This window comes from Piliocolobus tephrosceles, chromosome 9 (genome assembly GCF_002776525.5).
Source record: "Piliocolobus tephrosceles isolate RC106 chromosome 9, ASM277652v3, whole genome shotgun sequence".
NCBI classification, from domain to species: domain Eukaryota; kingdom Metazoa; phylum Chordata; class Mammalia; order Primates; family Cercopithecidae; genus Piliocolobus; species Piliocolobus tephrosceles.
In genome coordinates, this window is record NC_045442.1 from 30,155,469 (window position 1) to 30,174,612 (window position 19,144).

The 19,144-nt window shown below is 49.2% G+C and overlaps 1 protein-coding gene across 1 annotated transcript; it reads left to right on the top strand.

Annotated features, from left to right (window-relative positions):
- Nucleotides 1-11,744: 11,744 nt before the first annotated feature.
- Nucleotides 11,745-19,144, top strand: CALHM3 (calcium homeostasis modulator 3). The gene is made up of 3 exons (XM_023206206.3): nt 11,745-12,239; nt 15,513-15,768; nt 18,255-19,144. The coding sequence occupies exons 1-3, from the start codon at nt 11,953-11,955 to the stop codon at nt 18,744-18,746; spliced, it is 1,035 nt and encodes a 344-aa protein (XP_023061974.1). The 5' UTR covers nt 11,745-11,952; the 3' UTR covers nt 18,747-19,144.

A 19,144-nucleotide genomic window follows, 5' to 3' on the forward strand; every position in this document is an offset into this window, starting at 1 on the left:
ACTAGGTCTCTGGCCAGGAAGGGACCTAGAGGAGGTTGCTGTGGCTGCATAGGACTCAGAGAAGTTGAGCGCGGCCCTTCTGAGGAGTCCTATGCCCCAGCAACTTTTCCCTGGCAGGGACTTAGGGTAGACCCAACTCAGAGGGTCAAAGAAGGCCAGCAGTCTCCTTATTCCCAGACCTGGGGCAGAACCCAAAGGCCTTCCTGCCATCCTTCCCCAAGGCAGCTGCTGGGAAACATGGGGGTGGGAGTTGGGGTGGCTGGGTGGTAGCTCTGATCCAGAGGACCCTTCCCAGACCTATCCTGGAAAGGAAGAGGAAGAAGGAAACTGCTCGGGAGACTGAGGCTGATGAAGTCTCTGTTTTGATGGCTTTCAGGGGAAACTATTAATACCCACAAGGTGGTGCTCCAGCACCAGTCACGGTGGCAACACCTACACACCCAGCAGTGCGGATTCTGTGAGCAGTGCCTGAGGGGGTGGGTGTCAGTGCATACGTGTGCACTTTTGTGAAAACCTGTGTCCTTGTATATGCATGCGTCGGTGTGTGTTCTGAGTGCACACACAGGCACGCAGGACAGGGAGGCCCCGGGGCAGGGACCTAGGGAAGCTTCCTTCAACAGCAGCTCCACTCCCACCTTCCCCACCTTCCCTTCCTTCCCTGTTGCTCTCTTCTTGCTGATTTCTTTCTTCTTTTCTTTTCTTTTTTTTTTTTTTTTTTTTTTGAGACAGAGTCTTGCCCAGTGGGAGTGCAGTGGCACGATCTCAGCTCACTGCAGTCTTGCAGCCTTCACCTTCCAGGTTCAAGCAGTTCTGCAGCCTCAGCTTCCCGAGTAGCTGGGACTACAGGCACACACCACCATGTCCAGCTAATTTTTGTATTTGTAATTGAGACAAGGTTTCACCGTGTTGGCCAGGCTGGTCCCTAACTCTTGACCTCAAGTGATCCACCCGCCTCAGCCTCCCCAAGTGCTAGGATTACAGGAGTGAGCCACTGCGCCTGGCCCTTGCTGGTTTCTTTCACTCTCTACCCACTTCCCATCCCTTCTCCTCTTTCTCCCTGCCCTTCCTTCTCTGCTTCTTCCCACCCTGGTCACTTTCTCTCCTTGCAGTCTCTGCTCTTCCCATCCTGGCTGTCTGCTCCTGCCTGGTTCACCTCTCTCTACCTACCTTCCTCTTTCTCTCTCTCCATAGCTTCCAGATCAGTTCAAGTCTTGGAGTCACGGTGTTGATAAAATAATAGCATATTTGACTGAGAGTCTACTTCCTTCCCTGAGCCTTTGGATGCTGAGTTCAGAACCAGCCAGAGGGATGACCCTTCCTCAGGCAGACAAGAGTGGGGTGCCTCTAGGCCAAGCTGGACTCCCCTGAATTGGGATCACCCTAGTCAATGGCATGACACCTCCCTCCATGCAGAGAAACTAACCTTAAACTATCCCTGGCTACGATAAGTAGCACCCTACCATTCCCAAAGTTCCAGCCCATTGTGTTGGTTTGGGTTTTGTTTATTTGTTTGTTTGTAACTCTGTCACCCAGGCTGGAGTGCAGTGGCGTGATCTCAGCTTATTGCAACCTCCCCTCCTGGGTTCAAGCAATTCTCGTGCCTCAGCCTCCTGAGTAGCTGGGATTACAGGTGTGTGCCAGCACGGCCAGCTAATTTTTTGTATTTTTAGAAGAGACAGGATTTTGCCATGTTGGCCAGGCTGGTCTTGAACTCCTGACCTCAATTGATCTGCCCACCTCAGCCTCCCAAAGTGCTGGGATTACAGTCATGAGCCACCACGCTCCGCCTGGTTTTGGTGTTTAGAGCTGAGGGTCTCACTCTGTCACCCGGGCTGGAATGCAGTAGTGTGATCATAGCTCACTGCTACCTCGACCTCCTGGGCTCAAACGATGCTCCCACCTCAATCTCTTGAGTAGCTGAGACTACAGGCACGCGCCACCATGCCTGACTATTTATTTATTTATTTATGTTTTTTAAGAGATGAGATCTCAGTTTGTTGCTCAGACTGGTATCGAACTCCTGGCTTCAGGTCCCGACTAGGCCTCCTAAAGGGATTATAGGCATGTGCCACCGTGTCCACCCAGCCACCAGCCCATGGTTAATCACGCTGTCAGAAAAGCTATGGGGGGAGGGGGTGGTGTCCTGCCTGAACTTCAGGGGGTGGCTGGACAAGTTGGAGGGGTAGATAACTGAGTGCCTGTGCCTGATACTTAGTGCATACTCAATAATTAGTTATTAAATAAAGAAATGAATAAAGGAATGGATGGATTAACCTGTCGGGCCCTCCCTCTGAAGGATGGAAGTCTGTGCTGCCCATTTTAGCATGGAATGGGCCCTATGCCATCTTCTTCCCAGGTATTTTTGGGATTCAGCTTCACTCATTGCCCAGTGACCATTTGCTGAGCACTACCTGCATCCCTGGTGCTGAGTGAGGTGCAGTTTCCTTGCTACCACCGTGGGGCAGCCTATCCTCTGCTTTTTGTACGCTCCAGTCCCAGTTCCCCACCTCCCAGGCCCAGGTTCAGAGCTGAACATGCAGCAGGTCTGACCACATAGCTGGGCTGGGCAGGTGGCTCTGAGCCCCAAACCTTTTTGATCATACACCCCTAGCAGTAATAAATTTTTAAAGCGTGTACACCAATATATGTATATTTCTTTATAATTTCTATATATGCACTACCGTATTCATATTGTCTATATTATGAAACAGACTAAATAGACTAATGAGATTGTAAAATGGATCATCTTGCCCTCCTCCTGGGGCACACACACACTCTAGATTAATAGTTCTCAAACTTAAACATGCATCAGAATCATCTATGAGGCCTTGGGGAGAGGGGGAGAAAGTTACTAAAATGCGGACTCCCAGACCTCACCCTGAGAGACTTAGATTGAGTGGAGTCTGATACAGGTCATTTATTGATTACACATTAGGAAACTGCTCCACATGGTCACATGTTCTAGCTGTGAGGATGGTGCTTAAAGAAGGCCTACAAGCTTTCTTGGGGGAAAGCTGGACACCCCACGGGGACCAGGCCAGTGCTGGCTGCCACCCAAGCAGGGCTAACTTATTGGAAGAGGTGACTGTGCAGGGAGGTAGCAGGGATGAATCCCAGCCCCTTCCTCTGCTCCACAGACAGACTTGCTCTCTGGGGGTTGGTCCCTGAATCCAGGATCAATTGTGAGGTCTTCATAGACTCCCAAACTCTTATTTTGGAGCCCAACCCTGTCAGGCCAAATGTACTAAAATATACCACATTCCACATTAAACATAATTTTCTTGCAGTAAACATTTTGAAATGATTTTTACAAATTTGGCTTTTGGGATCACTGGACAACAAGGGACTCACTGAATTTGCAACTGGTTTTATTTCTAAGCAATCATGCATGTGTTGGATGTCTTGCCAAGTGAGAAAAAAACTATGTTTGTCTTCAAATATAATGAAATGTTTATGAGTACTACATTTAGCAATTAATGACACTGATACAACAAAGGCATTTAAGTGAACATTTATTAATTTTGGTTTGAAGTTTTCCTTTCATAATTTGAGGACAATAATTTTTTTTCTGGTCTCAAGCAGATGCTTTAAAAGTTCATAGGCTTAAGTACCCACAGTACCCATGGAAAAAATCCAGACCTGAGGCCAAGCACTCCCAAGATTGTATCTGAAAGGACAGAAGGAGGTTCCTCCATGAAGCAGAAAGGAAAATGCCCAGTGTTGGCCGGGCACAGTGACTCACGCCTGTAATTCCAGCACTTTGGGAGGCCAAGGCAGGTGGATCACCTAAGGTCAGGAGTTTGAGACCAGCCTGGCCAACATGGTGAAACCCCGTCTCTACTAAAAATACGAAAAATTAGCCAGGTGTGGTGGCTCATGCCTATAGTCCCAGCTACTTGGGAGGCTGAAGCAAGAGAATCACTTGAACCCTGGAGGTGGAGAGGTTGCAGTGAGCTGAGATCACACCACTGCACACCAGACTGGGCAACACAGCAAGACTCCATCTCAAAAAAAAAAAAAAGGAAAAAAAAACGCCCAATGTCGGAAAGAGGACAGTGTGTCTCCATCTGAGAAACTTGTGTACTGACTTCAAAGTCCAGCATCAATTGATCTATCCCAGGGCCACTTGCTCAAATAATTGTAACAGGTGACATTTATGAAGCACTTATTGATATGTCCCAGGCCTTGGTCTAAGCACTTCAGATGCATTAGTTCATTTAATTCCAGAAACAACTCTGTGAGATAGGTACTAATTTTGTTCTTGTTATTATTACTATTATTATTCCTATTTTACAAATAAAAATCCCGAGGCTTGGGGAAGTTAAGTCACTTGCCTAGGAGCTGATGGGGGAGGCATGGAGGCACAGCCTTAGGACAGCATGAGTCCTGATTCCCATGATACTGTGCATGCACCAGGGTGGAATTCCTTCACGTCCCCAGCCTGAGGGAGACACCTATGGCAGAGGAGGCCTCCTCACTGAGCTCCTGAAGCAGCCCCCTCCTGCTTGAGGACACCTAAGATGCCTGGTGGCTTCAGCTCAGCTTTCTGGAAATTAGCCAGGGAGCACACAGCTACTGATGAACGCAGAACAGAGTAAAAAAACAACAAAATCAAAGAAAGATGCTCGAAATGACTGCAGTACCCCCAGCATCCTCTTTTCTACCACAGATGTTTTAAATGGCCTTTACTTGGCAGGCAGACCCTTCCAAGAATGTTACAAAGACCAGAGAATCATAAAGGAAAAGTATCATAAATATGACCACATAAAAATGTAACACTCCTTCATGGCCAAAGTTGAAAGACAAATAGGAGTCAGGAGGCATCTCTCCAAGAAACCAGCAGCATTAAATCACACCAAATGCCTTTAGCGTGAGACCCAGGACAGGGAGCAGACTTTTCTCTAATTGCTGCTGGCAGTGTGACATCTCCCTTTCACGCACCCTTCCCCAGAGCAGTCCCTGGCACACCCAAGGGCAGCTCTCTTCCCAGGAAGGTTTCTCTCAGCCGAAAGAGCAGACCTGCTGTGTGTCCCGCCTCTCCCTTCCTCTCACCCCAATTCCTCCCTCCAGCCACCACTAGGTGACACCAGAACTCCACTGGAATCCCCTTTGTCTCTGACAAAAGTTTTTGGGGAGCCCTCAAGCCATTCAAAACACCTTAAAAATGTTTACCAGGGCCAGGCGCGGTGGCTCACACCTGTAATCCCAGCACTCTGGGAGGCCGAGGTGGGCGGATCACCTGAGGTTGGGAGTTTGAGACCAGCCTGACCAACATGGCGAAACCCCCGTCTCTACTAAAAATACAAAATTAGTGGGGCGTGGTGGCACATGCCGCCACGCATGCCACCGAGCAACTGGGTGGTGCATCCCATCTACTCGTGAGGCTGAAGCAAGAGAATCGCTTGAACCCAGGAGGTGGAGGTTGCCGTGAGCCAAGATCGCGCCATTGCACTCCAGCCTGGGCAACAAGAGCAAAACTCCGTCTCAAAAAAAAAAAAAAAAAGAAGTTTACGAGGCCAGATGCAGTGGCTCATGCCTGTAATCTCAGAACTTTGGGAGGTTGAGGTGGGTAGATTGCTTGAGCCCAGGAGTTCAAGACCAGCCTGGGCAACATAGTGAGAACTCATTTTTACCAAAGAAACAAAAATTAGCCAGGCATGGTGGTGTGCACCTGTAGACCCAGCTACTCAGGAGGCTGAGGTGGGAGGATCACCTGAGCCTGGCGAGGTTGAGACAGCAACGGGCAGTGATCGCGCCACTGCACTCCAGCCTAGGTGAGTGAGACCCTGTCTCAAAACAAAAAATAAATAAATACATGTTTATGGATTGCACTTTTCCTCTTTCAAAATGAAAAGAGTTTTGCTGGGAAAACATATACCCTCATAGTTTCCATTAGCTACTTCATGGTAAAGAAAATACATCGTTGAGGAAACTGGCCCCCTCTTCAATCACTGAGATGTTCCCCTCTGAGTATGTGCCCTTCACTGAGGCCACTTTTGACCTTTCATCCTGAGATGGGGTCTCTGGCAGCAGAGGAGCTCTCCCTGTCATGGTGACTGTAGGACAGAAGGCCAAAGCTCCCTGCAGAGACTCTCCCAGGACTGAGGCCAAGGGTCCCCAACTTCAGCTGAGTCAGAGTCCTCCAGAGCGCCCCTACTCACACCAGGATGCCCCCTCTGACTGTGGCCAGTTACCCAGTATGGGCGTCTGCATAAGCCCAGCCCCTGGCACTCTGCAGATGTCTAGGGAACATCTGTCACCACATAGCCAGAGCTTGAGGGTGTGTGGCCAACAACAGAGGTGCTTCCTAGCCTGGCCCTCTGTGTACCCGATCACCCTCAGAGCTGAAATTCTATCCAGGTGCCCTCTTCCCCCAAAGCAGCCTGCCTGTCTTTGCCCCTACGTCTGTGCATTTGGCCCAACATGTAGTGTCACATGCGAAGGTCGCAGGATCTCCTAGCCAGAGCACAGCCCCGCTCTTCATGGTCTGGGAGCATCATTTCTGTTTGGGCAGAAAATCTACCTTTATAGTTTCTTAGTCATGTAAGAGAGGGAAGAGAAAATAACATTCTAAAATTCAGGCTTATTTGTCTCTTCTTAGAAAAATAGGAGTTAAAAATGTATTATGGTCGGGTACCGTGACTCATGCCTGCAATCCCAACACTTTGGGAGGCCGAGGAGGCAGGATCACTTGAACCCAGGAGCCTGAGGCTACAGTGAGCCATGATCGTGCCACTGCATCCAACCTGGGCAACAGAGTGAGACCCTGTCTCAAAAAGAAAAAATTAAAAAAGTATTATCAACCAGGGAAACAGTTCCATGTTCTGTTCCTCAGTCAGAAACAATGTTAAGATTTAAACCTGATTATTTTGTTTTACATCAATAATAATACATTATTATTATTATTATTATTATTATTATTAGAGATGGAGTCTCGCTCTGTAGCACCTAGGCTGGAGTGCAGTGGCTGGATCTCGGCTTACTGCAACCCCTGCCTCCCGGGTTCAGGGGATTTTCTTGTCTCAGCCTCCTGAGCAGCTGGGATTACAGGCACACACCACGATGCCCAGCTAATTTTTTCGTATTTTTAGTAGAGACAGGGTTTCACCATGTTGGCTAGGCTGGTCTCGAACTCCTGACCTCAGGTGATCCACCCATCTCGGCCTCCCAAAGTGCTAGGATTACAGTCACAAGCCACCACACCTGGCCTGCTTCATTCTTCTAATGGCTGTATGGATCCCATTTTATGACTGTGTCATATTTTATTTAAACAGTTCCCTGTTGATGAAATATAGATTGTTTCCAGTTTGGTTGTCATTAAAAGAGCTATAATGAACATTCTTGTTTGTTTATCGTGGCTACTTCTGCAAAGCTACCCATGGGATGAATTCAGACTTTGTAATTACTAAGTCAAAGGGCATGTGTATTTAAATTTTTGCTTTAAATATATTGCCAAACTACTCCACAAAAAACCTACCAATTTGTACTCCAACCATAGATGTACGAAAGTAGCTATTTCCTTAAGCCTCATCAACACTGGGAATTATCGATCTTTCAGTTGCTAACAACTTAGAAATTTTTAAAGGCACCTGGTGGTTTCGTTTCTTATTTTTTAATTTAATTTTATTTTTTATTTTTTGAGACGGAGTCTCGCTCTGTCGCCCAGGCTGGAGTGCAGTGGCCAGATCTCAGCTCACTGCAAGCTCCGCCTCCCAGGTTCCCGCCATTTTCCCGCCTCAGCCTCTGGAGTAGCTGGGACTACAGGCGCCCGCCACCTCGCCCGGCTAGATTTTTGTATTTTTTAGTAGAGACGGGATTTCACCATGTTAGCCAGGATGGTCTGGATCTCCTGACCTCGTGATCCGCCCGTCTCGGCCTCCCAAAGTGCTGGGATTACAGGCTTGAGCCACCGCGCCTGGCCTCGTTTCTTATTTAATTATGAATGAGGATTAGAATTTTTTCAGGATGTTTGGTCACTTTTTTCTCTCTCTTTTTTTCTTTTTTTTTCAAATAGCCTGTTCAAATCCTTTACCCATTTTTCTTAGGATTGTTCATCTTTTGTATTGATTTATATGAGCCTTCCACAAATTAAGGAAAAGAGGCTTATGTGTGGCAAATACCCTGCTTTCCGTTTGTTATTTTTATTTTGTTTATTGGTATGTTTGCCCATAGAAGCTTCTAATTTTTATGACTCTTACTTTGTCCATCTTCTCCTCTACAGCTACTAAATTCTGGGGTCTGTTCACAAAGGCCTTCCTTAGCCTCTGATTATGAATAAATTCACGTACATTTTCCTGTAGAATTTTTATGATTTTAATTTTTATGTTGAATCTTTGAACCATGTGAAAATTATTTTGGTATGAAGCATGAAGTAGAGAATGCTTCCGAATGGCTAGCCAGTTGTTCCAGTGCCATCTGTTAGAAGGCCCCATTTCATTTCCAGCCTCTTTCCACCCTCAGGGCTACGCGGCTCTGTGGAGTCACCAGAGTGGGACCTATAGAAGTGCCACGTTGCTTTCCCCAGGTCTGCCAGGACCCCTCAAAGGCCTGTGTCCTCAGGGAAGCAGAGAATCAGGCCACCGAGAGACAGAAAGGGCACCGCACTCTGCTAGACACACAGAACAATTGTCTCCCAGTCCTGAGAAGTGGACTTCTCAGGATGTTCAATGTTGAATGCCTTCCCTGTGAAGGAAAAAGAAGAGAGAGAACCGTCAGGGGAGGGCATACTCACCATATACAAAGTAGGAAGATGGCCACACCCATATTTATGAAAACATACATGCATACACACACCAAATATGTACACATGCACTACACACATACACATACATGTGTACACACATGCATACACAAGTACATAGACACATCTCTCACACATCACATACAATGAGTTTCCCCAATAGGGGGCATCTAGTCCTAAACAGCCCTCTCAATAACAGGAACTCCAAGAATGATGAAGCCAGTGTTTCTCAAATAATATCCAGACTACTTTGCAAAGATGAAAGAAAATCTGGAGGACCCCCAAGAATACATCTGCAAGACTCCAATTTGAAAATAAAACAAAATAACATGAAGAAAGAACCAAAGATTTATTCTATATATATCTTCCAATTGCAAATTAACATATATTTATAACTGTTTTTTTTTAAGATGTAAATCATTATTTAAAAAGAAAAATGTAATTTTTTTTTTTAGTCTCTCTTTGTCACCCAGGCTGGAGAGCAGTGGCATGATCTGGGTGGGCTCACTGTAGCCTCTGCCTCCTGGGTTCAAGCAATTCTCGTGCCTTAGTCTCAAGAGAGACAATTCTCATGCCTCAGCCTTCCAAGTAGCTGGGATTACAGGCATGCACCACCACCCCCAGCTAATTTTTTTGTATTTTTAGTAGAGATGGGGTTTTGCCATGTTGGCCAGGCTGGTCTCAAACTCCTGAGCTCAGGCAACTGCCTGCCTCGGCCTCCAAAAAGTGCTGAGATTACAGGCGTGAGTCACCGCACCAGGCCAGATGTGCAATATCTTTCCATATGTGTGAGTAAAAAAAGGCTTTCTCCATATATTGCTCCCTCTATTTCTCCCCCTACTCGTTCAGCAGGGCCAGTCTCCAGGGAACAAAATGGGATTCTCCTTTTTGCCTTGTCCTTTTATCTTTTTATGTTTTTCCAATTAAAATATTTTATGATTTTTACTGGAAATAGTTAAAAATCATTATTATGATGATGATGATGATGATTTATTATGTCTACTATTATAAAAGTAGACAATTCAGAGAATGGAGATTAAAAAAAAAAAAATCAAGCCATCCCCTCTCTTTGACAAATAATATCCCTTTTGTAATGGGCTTCTTTCTGGCCTGTTTCTTTGCTGAAGTATTTCCTGTAAATACCTGGCAAGGGCCAGCCCCACTGCAGTCACTCAGCACCTGTTGCTCTGCAGGGCTCCAGGGACCCAAGCTGACCTGGTAGCTCTGTATTCTCTCTCAAAGGCTGGAGCTGTGAAAAGGTTGGCCCGGAGACTTTGACCCAGTGTTCTTCAAAGTGTTCTTCCAGAAGCATTGTCTATTCTTTTCTGGAGACTCCCAAGGTTAGAGTGGCTGGGGACCCTCAGGACACTATCCCTCCCTGAGACTAGAATGGAATTGAGGGGTGCTCACGACCCTCCCAGCCTAGTTCGCTCCCCGCCTGGTCCGCACCAGCCCTGCTGGTTCAGGGTCATGAAGTCTGGCCTTGGGCCAGGACAGTCCACTTTTCTGGTCAGCAGCCCAGTGGGTGACTAAGGCTGAAAAGCACAGATAGAGGATCCCAGCTTCCTCCCTGGCCCTGTCCCCACCAGGGCATGTGAGCTCCGACAGCCCCTCTGGGGCTGAAGATGTAGTGGTGATTGTCCTCCTGGCTTGAAGGGTTTCTCACCCCTGCCCTGCCCTCTCCTCCACTCAGAGTCAGACTCACAGGGCCACTGGTGGCTCTCCCCATCTTCTCCAGTGCCTCCTCATTTCCCTCACACAGGGAAATCTGTCTTATAGGACCCAGAGTAACATACAAATATGGAAAATAAAAAAACTAAGTGGCCGGGCTCAGTGACTCATGCCTGTAATCCCAGCACTTTGGAAGGCCAAGGTGGGAGAATCACCTGAGGTCAGGAGTTCAAGACCAGCCTGACCAACCTGGCGAAACCCCCGTCTCTACTAAAGATACAAAAATTGGCTGGGCATGGTGGTGGGTGCCTGTAATCCCAGCTACTTGGAAGCTGAGGCAGTAGAATCACTTGAACCTGGGAGGCAGAGGCTGCAGTGAACCAAGATCATACCACTGCACTCCAGCCTAGGTGACAGAACAACACTCTGTCTCAAAAAAAATAATAATAATAAGTAAGACCCAGGTTTCTGTCTGTCTTCATCAGAAGTACAGACCACACAGATGGTCATGAAACTTGCAAGACTTATTTGGGATGATCTGACTTAAAATATGGGCTAAGTAACCTTTACAAAATTCATTTTGCTGGTTTCAGGAGTCCCTCAAACATCTGAGCTGTCATCCTTCAGAGAGGCTGGAACTGAGACACAAGGAGAGACCTAGTGACCTCGGAGAGTTAGGAGAAGCAGTGATTTCAAATGCATGTCCGTCACATGTCAGACGGAAGAAGGGCGGGGGGAAAGCCATGCAGGTGTGGGCGTGGCACTTGAGCAGCCTCCTCATGGGCACCCAGTGGTTGATGCGCATGGTTAGCACGTCTCCAAGGGAGGCCATCCCCTTCCACTATCCCTTTCATGGCAAATGCTGGAACATGGTTGAAGACTCCTCTCAAGGGTCTCCTCTTCCAGAAAGCCTTCAGGCAAGAATAGGTGCCCCTTCTGGCTCCTCCTAGCCTGAAAGCCAACATGAAATCTCTCTGGGCTGAGCTGAGTCGTCATATTTTGTTATTGTTGCTGTTGTTTTACTACGTCTCTGAGACAAGTTCAAAGTCATGCTTTTCATCAAGACAAGAAAATATACTTTGGCTCCATCGGCATCTTTGCCTCACCACACCCAGAATTTGCCTGTGCCTCAAAGGAAGCCCCGACAGCTGTTAAGCCTCCAGACCCTAAAGCAAAGAGAAATGGGCCGAGAGGAATGGAGTGACAGGGCGGGGCCCATTTGCCTAGAGGTGCTTTGGGCTGGCTGGTCACAGAGGGTGACTCATTCCCCCAGAGAGGACGGGAGTGGCACCAGGGGACCATTGGGTTGGGGAGGGGAGTCTTTGTGGAGAGAGCCTGTCCCTGCCTTAAGAGCCTGCTGGACCCCGGGAGTCTGGGCTGGGGCCTGGACACTGCTTCCTCCTTGACCCCTCAGGCCCTTGGAAGCCGAGAGAGAACCTCTTACAGATCCCAGGCTCATCCCCAGTGCAGCAGACACCAGGAAGGTGGCCAGAGCCTCACTGAGCCCACCCAACGGCTGCCCACCCACCCAGGCTGGAGTCATGGATAAATTCCGCATGTTCTTCCAGCACTTCCAGTCAAGCTCAGAGTCAGTGATGAATGGCATCTGCCTGCTGCTGGCTGTGGTCACCGTCAAGCTGTACTCCTCCTTTGACTTCAACTGTCCCTGCCTGGCGCACTACAATGCACTCTACGGCCTGGGTCTGCTGCTCGCGCCCCCGCTCACCCTGTTCCTCTGCGGCCTCCTCGCCAACCGGCAGTCTGTGGTGATGGTCGAGGAGTGGCGCCGGCCCGCAGGGCACCGGAGGAAGGACCCAGGCATCATCAGGTGCGGTCCCACACCACTCAGTGACCCGTGGGCTTTACCAGAGGCTCCCCAGCCACCCACAGGCACTGCCAAGTGCACCCCCAAACCCCAACCATCCTCATTATCAGGGGATTCTCCACCCACCCTATAGGTACTGCCAGGTGCACCCTCTCCTTTCCCCAACTAGGAATTATCGGCTCACAGAGACCCACTTGCCAGTTTCCACTCTGGAAATGTGTTTCTGTTTCTATCATTTGTCACCTTTGCACGGCCAGTGCTGTAAACATAGGAATGACACAGAATTCTGAATTACCCAGGCCACTCTAGGGGCTGCGGGAAAACTTCCTCTTTGCCCTCTGACGTTCTGCTGAAAATCAACTGTCAAAAGGCAGATTAATAAGAGAAAAGGCATACAAATTTATTTGATTATTGTTTTATATGCTGCAGAAGACTTCAGAATAAAGACCTAAAAATACAGGGGAAATGGTCCATTTTTATGCTTAGGTTTAACAAGGTCTGGATAGCCATGCAGAAATAGAATTGGATTTAAAAAAGGGATGAACTAATGCTACAGAAGGAGTGGGGAAACTCAGCAAGGCCTGGCCTCTCTATACAGCGTTCCTTTCTCCCAGACACAGGGCAGGACCCTCTCTAGAAGGGACTCCTATGACCTACGGTGAAACTAGGTAGGTCAGATCGTCTCTTTACGGCCAGTTTTTAGACAGAAAGGCGGGGGGAAGTTAGAGTCATATTTTTAGGTTTTATGGTGACAGCTTTGGAGAAAAGGGGTTCTGGTTTCTATGACCCACCTTGGGGAAGATGGATTCCAGTTTCTATGGCTAGCCTTGGGGGAGAACAAGGAGCCAGAGATTGGGTGGGGGGACTGGGCGTGGTGGCTCACGCCTGTAATCCCAGCACTTTGGGAGGCTGAGGCGGGCGGATCACCTGAAGTCGGGACCAGCCTGGCCAACATGGTGAAACCTCGTCTCTACTAAAAATACAAAAATTAGCCACGCATGGTGGCACACGCCTGTAATCCCAGCTACTCGGGAGGCTGAGGCAGGAGAATCGTTTGAACCCAGGAGGCGGAGGCTGCAGTGAGCCGAAATCATGCCACTGCACTCCAGTCTGGGCGACAGTGCAAGACTCCTTCTCAAAAATAAAAAAGAGATTGGATTGGGGGAAGGGGAAGGGGAGCAGGTTGGGGTACAGGAGAAGGTTAAAAAAATAACTTTTGCTTCTGGGGTCTTCATTTTGGTGTATCGTTTTCTGAGCCCCAGTATTGGGGGGCTCAGAAAACATCTCCACATCTGTCACACTGGCCACGGAATATAATTCACCACATGCTTGAACGGCCATCCCATGACATGCATAGCAGTTTTTTGCATGTAGTGAGAGGCAATGATTGGCTTAAAGGCTGTGTTCCCTCTCTTGTAAGCTCCCTAGGGTGAGGACCTTACCTACTGCACACCATGTCCTCAGAGCCCAGCACATGCTGACTCTGTAGCAAACGGACTCTGTAGCAAAGTCCGTTGGAGTTGAGCCATTCATTGCACACCCACGCAGGGCCAAGCTCTGTGCTAAGTGCTGTGAGTGCATGGCCTCTCTGAATTCTACCTGAGTTCTCAGGCTGCACCTTTATTGGACTCATTTTTAAGGATGGAAACTTGAGGCACAGAGAAGTTAAGTAACTCAACCAAGCTCCCACCAGGAAGTGGCACTGCTCAGATTCAAACCCAGGCTGACTGAACAGGCCAAGCTGGAACAGCTGCCCTTCCTGTTTTGGGACAAATCTCTAAGTGCTCTAGATGTGCAGGCAGTGACGGAAGGGGCCAGGTGGGCTTTCACTCACTCACCATCTCCTCCTCTCCCCTATTCTCTGATATGGACGGTAGAGGTGTTGTCAAACATATCTAATGTAACTTCATAACGAGTCCCCAGTTGCATCTTCTGACCACAATGCCCTCCATAGAAAATGCTAAAGCCAAGGCCAGGCACGGTGGCTCACGCCTGTAATCCCAGCACTTTGGGAGGTCAAGGCAAATGGATCACCTGAGGTCAGGAGTTCGAGACCAGTCTGGCCAACATGGCAAAATTCCATCTCCGCTAAAAACTACAAAAAATTAGCTGGGCGTGGTGGTGTGCACCTGTGGTCCCAGCTACTCAGGAGGATGAGGAAGGAGAATCGCTTGAATCCGGGAGGCAAAAGTTGCAGTGAGCTGAGATCGTGCCACTGCATGCCAGCCTGTGCAACAGAGCAAGACTCCCTCTCAAAAAAGAAAAGAAGAAAAGAAAATGCTAAAGTTACCACTGCCTAGAACATATTTACAGTTCACACTGGGTAGGTCACACACACACAAGCCTGGCATACACCATTGGATGTTTTGTGTACAATCCAATTCAGAAACAACATTTGCATCCAGTGCACCCGCCTGCAGCCTCTGTTCCATGTTCTCAGGGATCACATCTGCCTGCAATTCTGCTGTGCAGGGTGGTCACAGACACTGGGTGTGTCCCTGGCCTTTTCCTCTGGGGTCCAGTGGGCACAGCTCTACTGGACTCCTGTCCTGTGGCCAACACTCAGTCGAGGTCACTGCAGGCAGGGGCAGAGCTGACCAGGAAAGGCGCCTGAGGTCGGTCAGAGGGTGGGCTCCTGGGATGCCTTGTGGGTGGGGGTGTTAGAGGTCCTGCTTTTTGAGGGTTACTGGGCAGGGCTGCCTTAGCTTAGGCTCTCCTCCAAAAGCAGGCTCTGGAAAGAATGTGATAATGAGTGGGCAACTGGGGCTCAATCCTTCAGGGGACCCCCTAAGGGCATACATAGAACACATCTCAGAATTGTCCTACTGAGGATTTAAGAAGCTGGGATATTTATCCACAAGGCCCCACCCCTCTGGGGTTGAAGGTTGATTTGGGGGTTAACTTTTCAGTGCTTGCAGCCTACCCCTCTCTGAAGCAAAAAATTCTCCAAAGCCCCAGGGGCAGAACAATGCTGGTGCTTGAGGTAGGAGGCCCTCGGGCCCTCCCTGTGAATAGAACCAGCCACAGATGCCTCTGGCATGGGCAGGGCACCAGCAGTGTCTGCTGCAAGGCCTAGCTCCTCAACGCTCCAGTCCTGGGGATCCCAGGGGCCCCAGCCCTCCTTCCTCCCTGCGTCTGTCGCTGAGACCTCTACACTGAGAGCTGCAGTCTGATGTAACCCGGCCTGGGACTTCCCAGCAGTCCATCCTTGCATCTCCCCTGCTGCAGCTGACTTCCAGCTGCTCCCTGTGACCCCCCTCCTTCCTCTGCTCCCAGGTACATGTGCTCCTCTGTGCTGCAGAGGGCGCTGGCTGCCCCCCTGGTCTGGATCCTGCTGGCCCTCCTTGATGGGAAGTGCTTCGTGTGTGCCTTCAGCAACTCTGTGGACCCTGAGAAGTTTCTGGACTTTGCCAACATGACCCCCAGCCAGGTACAGCTCTTCCTGGCCAAGGTTCCCTGCAAGGAGGATGAGCTGGTCAGGAATAGCCCTGCTCGAAAGGCAGTGTCTCGCTACCTGCGGTGCCTGTCACAGGTAACTGGGGTGATCCTCCCCTGGCCCTTGCACCCTCACCAATCCCCCACATTGGTTCTGGAGTGGGGTCGGGGGTGGTGAGGAGGAATAGATGATGGGCTCAGTCCATTCCCAGGAGGCAGGGAAGCGCTGGAGACCACTGCTCTGCCTTGCCTGCGCCCACTGCACACCTTCTTCCCACCCGTGAGAAATAATACTAATCTCCACTTATTGAGCATTTATGTGCCAGGCACTGCAGTGAGCATTTTATATGTATTATTTCATTTAATCTGTGGAACAACCATTATCCTCCCATTCTCCAGGTGAGGAAGCAGGCTCTGAGAGTTTAGTTCATAAGGCCAAAGTCACACAGCTTATAAGAGGCAGAGCAGGGATCCGAAGGAGTGTCATTATTCCTCTTAATCACCTTCCAACACTGTAGGCTGTCTCCAGATGCCGGTCTTCCCAAAAGGCACCAACTCTACTATCTTGGGGGACAAACCCCAGCTCTACCCCCAGCCTAGACTCCAGATTCCACCTATAGATAATAAAGACACAGCCCCTGCCCCTTGGGGAGTCTGACAGGCTCATGGGCTGGCCAGCGGTGCAATGGAGGGGGGACCCGGGTGCAGGATGCACTTGATTCTGGCTCAGACTGTGACCTTGGCCATGGGACTACCCCTCTGGACCTCAGTTTCTCATGCAAAATACAGAGGAGCTTGGTCTCCTCCATCTTGATGGTCCCTGCAGGCTTCAACACTCTAGGCTTTTCCTAGTTCAGTGGAAAGAGCATGGAATTTGCAGTGAGACCAGGGTTTGAATCCTTACTCAGCTGTAGGTTATCAGTCATGTAAAGTTTAGCAAGTTGTTTGCTTTTCTGCTCTCATGTGTAAAATACTCCCCTTAAATCTGGTGATGTTGAGGGGAGTCCTGTGAGATGCCAAATGAGAGAGCTTTGTAAATTGTGGAAATCACTTCTGTAAATGATAAGGATTCAAATATGTCCCTGTGGTTTAAAGATGTGACTTCCCTGCTCCAGGTCCACACAACTGCCCCAGGTCTCAAGCTGGGCCTTAAAGAGACTATGGCTTTGGAAGGTAGAGAGGTGGGAGAGGAGTCTGCCAGGTGTGGGCTCCAGCTTTAGAGAACTACGTCAGTTTGTCCTCACTCCTGGCTGGGAACACTCCCCTGTTCATATTGTGTGTCACTGTCATTCAGCCTTCAGTCTCGGCCCTCAAGGTCAGGTTGGGTGTCCCTCCTCTGGACTCCCTCTCTATGACATGTACCCAGTCATCGCCTATTTAATCGTCTATTTCCTCCACTAAGGTAAGAGCTCTGTGAGAGCAGCGACTGAGCCCCCAGTTCCTAGCACAGTGCCTCCCACAAAATATAACACAGTGGATGCCTAGATGGGAAGACAGACAGATAAGCACACACAAGGATGACAGAGGACTGGATAAAAAGATGAGGGGGGCCGGGCGCGGTGGCTCACACCTGTAATCCCAGACTTTGGGAGGCCAAGGCGGGTGGATCACATGAGGTCAGGAGTTTGAGACCAGTCTGGTCAACATGGTGAAACCTCGTCTCTACTAAAAATACAAAAATTTGTTGGGCGTGGTGGTGCACGTCTGTAATCCCAGCTACTTGGGAGGCTGAGGCAGGAGAATGGCTTGAATCCAGGAGGCGCAGGTTCCAGTGAGCTGAATTGCACCATTGCACTCCAGCCTGGGCAACAGAGCGAGACTCCATCTCAAAAAATAAAAATAAATTTAAAAAAAGATGAGAGGACGGATGATGGATGGTTGGATAGGGGGTGGATGAGTAGATAGATCAAGGGAAGAAACGAGGAGCATATGGGAGCATGAATGAATGGGAAAAGGGATGGATGGATGATGGACAGATGGAAGGATAGTTAGGAGCTTGACTGGATGGGAAGATGACAGATTTACAGTAAGACAAGAGGATGGATGATTGGATGGGTGGAGAGATAGTTGAATGGGTGGATGGATACAAGGATGAGAGAATGAATGGAAGGGAGAATAGATGCATGGATGAAGGATGGTTGGCAGGACGGATGACTGAATAGGAAAGTGCATAGATTTGAGGAAGGATGGATGGGAAATGTAAAAGGAGGGACTCTGGAATACCTTTGCCACACTATACAGGACAGTCTCTCAAGTAGCAGATGCTCTAAGAGTTAATTCACTTTACAAGGCCACAGGGATACAAAAGAGGACATGTAATCTGATGATCACACAATTTTCTTTGTGTTCATTCTTCTCAATTTATTTCCCATTTCATTCAATACTCTGATTAATGAACTATGATGTTTGGAGTGGTATACTGCAGTTAAATTATCTAAGGAGGATTTGAATCCATTGGAAAATGAAGAATATCATGTAGACATGGTCAAATTAAATATGCAACATTCACATACGTATTCATAAATACATATGTATAGGATTAGGCCCCACTCACACCTAACCTCGGGCCTTCTTACCTTGCAGGCCATCGGCTGGAGTGTCACCCTGCTGCTGATCATCGCGGCCTTTCTGGCCCGCTGCCTGAGGCCCTGCTTCGACCAGACAGTCTTCCTGCAGCGTAGATACTGGAGCAACTACGTGGACCTGGAGCAGAAGCTCTTCGACGAGACCTGCTGTGAGCATGCGCGGGACTTCGCGCACCGCGGCGTGCTGCACTTCTTCGCCAGCATGCAGAGTGAGCTGCAGGCACGGGGGCTGCGCTGGGACAATGCAGGCAGGAGCCCCGAGCCCCCCGCAGTGCCTGAGCCCCCAGAAGTCCTGGACAGTGGAAGCGGGAAGGCCCACCTGCGCGCAATCTCCAGCCGGGAGCAGGTGGACCGCCTCCTGAGCACCTGGTACTCCAGCAAGCCGCCGCTGGACCTGGCTGCATCCCCCGGACTCTGTGGGGGTGGCCTTAGCCACCGCGCCCCTACCTTCGCACTGGGCACGAGGCTGTCCCAACACACCGACGTGTAGGGTCCTGGCCAGGCTTGAAGCGGGAGTGTTCGTAGGTGAAATGCCGCTCTGACAAAGGTCTGGAGTCTTTCCAGGCCATGGGGACCCCACAGCAGGCACCCTAACTCTAGTTAGCCTCGTTTTTCAAGTAGCCCAATCTCTGCCTAGTTTCTGGGTGTGGCCTCCAGTGTGCCTCACAAACTTTAATGTGGACTCGGTTCACCGAGGGCCTTGTTAAATACAGGTGCAGACTCAGTGTAGCCAGGACCGAGTCTGAGATTCTGCATTTTGAACAAGCTCCCTGGTAATACTGATGTACTTTTGGTCAGTGAACCAAACTTTGAGTAGCAAAAATCTAAATAGATCTGCCATGGGTTCTGGGTTCTAGAAGTCAATTCTAAATAATAATAATTACCTTA